Genomic DNA, 7,729 nt, shown 5'->3' with positions numbered 1-7,729 from the left:
TTCGATTAACCATGGAACGTTTTCGCACCACGTTTACTCTTATTGATAACTCGCATCCCCAGAGATGCCGTACGGTGCGTACAAAAGAAGCTATTGCTGCTGTAGAGCGTAGCATTGAGGAAGACCCGAATGAGTCTATCCGCCATCCAGCACAGGAATTGGATCTGTGTCCATCCATTTTATGGAAGATTTTGCGGAAGGATCTTGGTTTGCGTGCTCACAAAATCCAACTCGTGCAAGAATTTAAGCCAAACGCTCATCAAGTAAGGCGCAGATTCGTCGAATGGGCCAAAATGAGATTGCCGTTGTTCCCGATTTTCTAAAGCGAATTTTGTTTAGCGATGAAGCGCACTTCTGGTTGAATGGCTACGTCAACAAACAAAACTGCCGCATTTTGAGTGAAGCTAATCCTCAAGTGTATGTCGAAACACCGTTACATCCAGAAAAACTGACTGTTTGGTGCGCTTTATGGGCTGGTGGAATCATTGGTCCGTACGTCTTCAAAACGATGATGGCCAGAACGTTAGAGTCAATGGTGATCGGTATAGAGCCATGATTACTAACTTTTTCATTCCTGAATTGAACAACCATGATGTCCAGGAGCTGTGGTTCCAACAAGACGGCGCAACATGTCACACAGCTCGTGCCACAATCGATTTATTGAAAGACACGTTTGGTGACTGCCTAATTTCACGTTTTGGACCTGTGAATTGGCATCCAAGAAAATTTAGGTAAATCAAGGGAATTTCTCGTTTGCGCATGCTCAACGCGCACCCTATATTCAAAGGCTGAAATTTGTAGGTATAGGTATAGGACCATCTTCGACTAATTTCTTCGATATCAGATAACAATTGTAGTTAAGGCTCTTACAAATATCTACAAACGTACAGGCTGACAGACAGACACGAATCCAAATTGGTTCAGAATAGTCTAAAAAGGTTTTTACTAAAATTGAGTAAACCTCAACAAAATACGTTCAGTAGTTTCAGAGATAAACATGTACAGGGTAGGCCAAATTGGACACTTTTGAATGAGAAGTCCTATTTCTTACTAAATAGACGAAAACTCATGTCGGTGTCTGAGGCCCAATTTTCATGAGAAACCCATTGGCGAAAACCGCAATTCCATAGCTATCACCATTTTTGAAAAACAACCTGTGTAACTATGTTCATAGGTTGTTTTTTGAAAATGTTCATTTTCGAAATATTACTGTTACTTTTTTCTCTTTAAAATTATTCAGACAATTGTACAGTCAGGGTAAAAAAAAATTTTGTGTAATATAACTCGTTTGTTCTGCTTTATTATATTTAAAGATAAATAATGTAGTACTGGACCAAAGTTTATTTTTACATTTTTCTAAACTACCACTGGCTCACCAAAAAAAAGTTCTGGAGGAAAAAAGAGAAGACTGTTCCAAAAAAAAATTCAAATCGGTGGATTTTCATTCAAAATTGAATGATGAAAACTTCAAATTGTCAGGTTGAATATCTTTTGGAGTGGAGGTGCTATGAGAAAAAAAACTTGAAAAAAATCAAACTTGAATACCCTGTATCTCGAAATCAAAGCGTTCGCGGCCCCATGTTTATAGTACTTTTTTCCCTCAAAATGATCCGAGAAATTCATTTTTGTTTGTACCTCCAATTTAGGAACATCCTGTATATGAACTATAGGGTTTGGTCCAAGCAGCTTCACGAGTCTTTCAGTCTGTCTAACAAAATATAAATTGGTAAATGCACTCGTGTTGGCGTTCCATTTTTTCAAGATTTAATAGCGCATCCACCAATATGTTTAATCCCAAAATTTAGATTATCATTCATTATGAACAATCGATTTGATATCGTTCAGGGAGAAATTCTAAACTTCAAGATTAATGTTTTGGACCTTTACTCGAAAAAAATTAATTTCAATCAACGTCATTGTAAAAACATAATTATAAAAATATATGCCGAAAAACTTTTCTTCCATTTCTCCAGATACTGCTGCAATTGCATCAAGAGTCGAACAAAAATTTCAAATCTTCACAATAATACTTGACCTACAACAACCTTTTCTGGCTTATTGATACACATATAGAACATCATAGAAACGAAACTGAAAATCGAACACACCACTATGATGTTGAACATATATCTGAACCAAAATTCCGTTTCCACGCCATCCAAGTCTCCATACCACCACACCAAGCACATCACCAAGTCTTCCAGATAGACCAAGGTGAAAAAACCGTAATATATAAACTTCGCCTTCCTGAATCTTATCTTGAATTCTATTATGCAGAACAGGTAGATGTAACAGACGAAAAGGAAGAACATCGCTTTGGATCTGGTCAAACTGTTGGATTTGGCGTCATAACAAAGAATGGCTAGGGTTAGGATGAAATGAGATACAACCCAGCAAACCATGTTGTTATATGCGCCTTCCCGTTACATAACATCCCTAAGAAATGAGGTATATACCTGATACATCTCAAAACTAATGTATCTGATACATAACATTTCATATATCCATGAAATTATTTGACTTATTCATATATCATATATGTAACATTGTTATATTACTGAAGTTACGTATATGATACATCTTCCAGCATCCCTAAAAACAATATAACTCTGATATCTACTAGTGTGTAATATAGTTACATATCATATATGTAACATTCGCAATATATATTTTACATTGCTAATATTATGTAAAAGCTATGTAAATATAGCATATTCATGATATATTACTCAGATCTATACAAGTACTCTTATAATACATAACCTTTATTAAAGTTGAACTGTTTAGAGATTTTTGCCAGGACTAGTGCAGTGAAAAGTGATATGCATTTTCTAACTTTTGATTGTTAGTTAGAAGTGATGAACTATAATAATAATAATATTCAATATTCTTTGATTTTTCATCAATTCCGGATTACTTTCATCGTGGAAATATGCGAGATAAGAAGTGAAAAACTGTAATAATAATATTCAACATTCGATGATTTTTCACCAATTCCAGATTAGTTTCATAGTGAAAATATGTGAGGTAAGTGAATATAAGTATACTTCGACAACGTAACTACATTTAGATATATAAATGCTGTTGTATGTGCCTTTCATTTTGCTTTTGTACTTGCATGCCTGTTAATAGCATAGGTATATTTGCTGCATGTTTTTGTGGATCGTTAATGGAATGTGTGCATGGTTTCTGTCTTCTTCATTCAAATTATATGCATTTTGATATTTTTCCTTTTTATGGTAATTTGCATTTGGGTGTATATAGTTCTGAAGTAATACCACAATTGTTTTATCATCTAAATAAGAAGTATCTGAATAGTGCGCTAGTTTTTACTACTTGGACTATTTTTCTGCTATACTTTATTTATGTTTGTGATGTATATACCTATGTTATTCTCTGCTATTCGTGAAATTAAAACATCTAGATTTCATATATGCACAATACACTTTTCTTCCATCATTATTAATGACCAATGTCAGATCACATAAGGATGCTTTTTGAGAAATAGATTCTGATAAGTTTAATCAAATGTTTTAGTATGATATAAATAATTTTGCTGTTTCAGAGTGAAGAATCACCTCCTGAAGTTTACTCATGTATTCAAAACTTTCATAACTTTATATTATGTAAGAAATTTGTTATTTATCCAATCAGGAAACCTCGTTACTGAGAATTTTAATTGTAAATACCATTTTTTAATAACATTCCAATATGTTTAGGTTTTGCATCTCAATCTTTTATCCAATGTGCAGACTTTGAGAAGATAGATATCAGCCGAGTGGATAAGGCTGGCCACATTGAGGATCAAGAGACAAAACTAAGTTTTGGTTGATGTAGGTACTTTGATTACATTAAAAATTTTCAATAATTCTATGATCTTTTATTTAACAAACACCCAATTGTTAAATTATTAAATCCTGTTTTACTATTCATAAATTATTTGTAATATTTCAAATGTGGTGCATATCAAACGTAGGAATCTGGTTTTTGTTGAATTTTCTAGGTTCAAAATAATAATATTGTTGACTAAAAAATATCTTTCTAGCAAAAAATGAAAGATGGAGTTTAAATATATATTTTTGGAATGCACCTTAATTCATAAGTATCTCTTTTCATGTAATTTATATGTGATATATCTCTTATTAATTGATGTTGGCTAGATACCAGCAGTTTTAGTTTCAATTGGTATTGTGTATCATTTGTTATATTTTTGTTTGGAAGGTATTGAAAAAAATTCCAACAAATTCACTAAAACATAATTTGTGTGGTGTCGGCATATTTAGATTTTTTATATGTAGTTTGATTAGTTTTTCCTCCAGAAAGAATTGTACAGGTATGTATTGTTTTTGAATTGCATAGAGAATTTACTTCTGAGTACCTATATGTAATATAAACATTCAGATAACTATTACATTTTTCTTATGTCTCTTGTTTGTAGCAGATATATTTCTTTTGGTTATATCACATAGAACGGATAAATTTTTTTATATTGCATGGTGAACTTTTTACTGAGTATATATTATGTAATATAACCATATATAGGTTGGCCCAGTTCTTGTAGAGTAACTTGGTGTATTCACTTTTAGGATGAAAGCGTCATAGTCACTTTATAGGTCAATAAATTCACAAAAACATAAGGAGGTTATTGACATCAGGTTGTTCAAAATTAAAGATTTTATTGATAAATCTGGTAACTTGAACAACCTCGATATAACTTCCTTATTATGAAATTACGACCCATATTCATATTATGTTTTCATCTTAAAAACTGAAAACTCTCACAACTGTTATTCTACAAAAAACTGAGCCAGCCTGTATATATTTATATTACATAAAAAGGATGTACCATAAATATTACAGATGTAATATACCAGCGATGTATCATGTATGTCACATGAAATGTAACAGCTACGTATATGATACATAAAGGATGTACCATAAATATTACAGATGTAATATACCAGCGATGTATCATGTATGTTACATGATCTGTACATGATACATGGCAATTTTGTTACATGTTATGTAACGGAAGGCGGACATAGAGCGGTCGTTGAGCGGTACTAGAAAGGCGCATGTATGTTACATTGTTATGTAACATAGATCGTTGTAATATATATGTTATGTCTATGATACGTATTTGTGTTTGCTGGGAAGGATGTATAGGACTTGTATAGGGTAGAAATACTGAAAGGCTAATATTGCAAGGATTCTGGCAAGAAGGAATGCCCACCACCAACAAAAGGCTATCAGTTTTCCTGCCATGTCATCCTCTGGAAGTCCTTTCACGAAGAGCACTCTCCTTATGTTGAAATCTGGTTGTGATGATGATTCAGTCTCTTGGGACAAGCTAGTTCTTACTCTATAACGACTCATCCTTCTCCAATGGTTGACAACAGAGGGTAATCTAGAGGAGTAAGGAGGCAGATAAGTACCTCTGATGTCAGGTTCCATATAAAGGTCACTACTTCTCCTATTTCCTGGTCTTTCGTATAAATCTTCTTGTGGTTTGTCGGTAACATCAGATGTACTTCGTGTGCTTCTTGTTGGCAATACTGTAGCCTTATTTCGAAGTATAACCTCATCTGAAGGAGGATTCTGCTGGTACTTATGGGGTTTATACCATGGGTATTGGGCTCCTGCCAGTTTCTGGGTCTTGAATCTTTGGTAGTAAGTTACAGTAATGGCCAAGTTGGTTAGGTTGAATACTATGCTCATGAATTGGGAATGTGCTGAAACAAATGTAATATGAAATGTATGGATTCGAACATGTCTCATGTATAACTGTCACTACACTTTATAAGTTACTCCCAAAATTAGTGTCTGGAAGATCGAACTATCAACTTACCAACCTGTCAATTTGTCAGTAGTGTGGGAGTGTCTCATAAGCTGATGCAACTGAAGAAGAATCTGTGGCAGTGAATGCAGGAAAGCTTGTAGGAACATGTACAGTTCAATAGTACGTGGTCTTGTTGAATTTCTGACAGCAAATTGTCTTGATTCTTCATCTTCTGATCTGAACGCTTCAATCGACCAGAATATTCTTTCGGCAAATCTGAGGAAAATATTCGTTCAGTTGATCGACACACAATTCTTGAAGGTGTAATAATTACACACTACTAAAATAAGCGCACAAAAGCTTCTGAATGGCGTCAGCATCTTCTGTGAATTTTTCCACAATGCTTCCTAGAAACTTTGACAAACAAAATTATAAAGGACCTAGAAGAAACACTCACCTCCACAAACTCCAAACCGGAAATAAAAGATGCTGAACTGTTTTGTGACAAAGCCAAAAAAAATTCTTTTTTCCGCCAAATCTTCTCTCAGGCCATAGATCTAAACATGAAAGGATGATAACATAGCTTCCAAAGGCTGGGAGGTACATAAACATCAGTGATATCCATGCTAATCCCTTGTGCCAATTTTCGTAATGCTTATGAACTAGTCCAACATCTGAGGCAAACAAAAATATGTATAAAATGCATCCACCAAATGCTGGAACCAGATAATTTAAGAGAGCATTTTGTTTTGGTTTCAGTGGGAATCCCAGAAGCTTTTTATTTGTTGTGGCACTCTGACTGTCGGTAGACATTGATCAACACTTTAAAACAAACTCAATGAAATTTCACATCATTTACACATACTTTTCGATATCCAAATTGAAACCGGGCACAACACAGAAATATTCAATGTACAGGGTGGGCAAATAAGCGAGGTAAGCGGCTATATCTCAGGATCCACTCATCGTAGAGACTTGCGGTAAAAAATTTTACCACTAAAGTAAACAAAAGAAAACACTGGAAATTGTTTTGAAGTTCATACCTCCACCGCTAGGGGGCGTAATAGCTATCGTCGAGTAGAAAAATGCATTTTACTCGAAAAATTTTCATATTTAGTTGGAAAAAAAATATCATCACTGTAAACCTTGCAAAATTCTCTATCTGTTTGTATTGTCACTTTCGATTTTGCGACATCAAATAAGGGTGGGGGAAAGATATAAATCTGACTGATTGAAATGTCTGTAACTTCAGTTTGGCTCAACATTTTTGAGCAAATTAGATCTTATTTGAGAGACAACATCTTGTTGATTAAGGAAAAAATATACTCATGATGAATTTGATTGAGCTGCTTCCGATAGGGAGCGCTAAGTCAGAAGTTCATTGTTTTGTTCATTTTTCTATGAAATTTCAAATGTAATGATAGGATTTTCTTAACAGAAACAAAAATTTCATTGAATTTGCATGAAAAAACCTCAAGGTCGTAAAGCGATAATTTCAGGCGTTCTGAAGTTATGGCCGAAAGAAGATATTCTTCAACTGATGCACTGCGAAAAACCAAATTGGGTCTTCAAGTTCTAACAGAAACAGAAATCCCATCAAATTTGTATGAAAAAACCAAAAGGTCGCAAAGCGATAGCTTCAGGCGTTCTGGAGTTATGGCCGAAAGAAGACACAGTTTAGTTTTTCAGTGCATCAGTTGAAGAATATCTTTTTTCGTCCGTAACTCCAGAACGCCTGAAGCTATCGCTTTGCGACCTTTTGGTTTTTCCATACAAATTTGATGGGATTTCTGTTTCTGTTAGAACTTGAAGACTCAATTTGGTTTTTCGCAGTGCATCAGTTGAAGAATATCTTCTTTCGGCCATAACTTCAGAACGCCTGAAATTATCGCTATACGACCTTCAGGTTTTTTCATGCAAATTCAATGAAATTTTTGTTTCTGTTAAGAA

General features: G+C 34.3%; 1 protein-coding gene across 1 annotated transcript; it reads right to left on the bottom strand.

Moving 5' to 3' along the window:
• Nucleotides 1–1,867: 1,867 nt before the first annotated feature.
• On the bottom strand, nucleotides 1,868–6,690 carry LOC123678194. The gene is made up of 4 exons (XM_045615086.1): nucleotides 6,237–6,690; nucleotides 5,853–6,055; nucleotides 5,157–5,732; nucleotides 1,868–2,389 (listed from the first exon to the last, which is right to left on the bottom strand). The coding sequence occupies exons 1-4, from the start codon at nucleotides 6,590–6,592 to the stop codon at nucleotides 2,019–2,021; spliced, it is 1,506 nt and encodes a 501-aa protein (XP_045471042.1). The 5' UTR covers nucleotides 6,593–6,690; the 3' UTR covers nucleotides 1,868–2,018.
• Nucleotides 6,691–7,729: the final 1,039 nt, after the last annotated feature.

The sequence above is a fragment of the Harmonia axyridis genome, chromosome 4 (assembly GCF_914767665.1).
Source record: "Harmonia axyridis chromosome 4, icHarAxyr1.1, whole genome shotgun sequence".
Taxonomy (NCBI): Eukaryota; Metazoa; Arthropoda; class Insecta; order Coleoptera; family Coccinellidae; genus Harmonia; species Harmonia axyridis.
The sequence above is the reverse complement of the archived record's forward strand: the minus strand, read 5'-3'. Positions and strand labels throughout refer to the sequence as shown.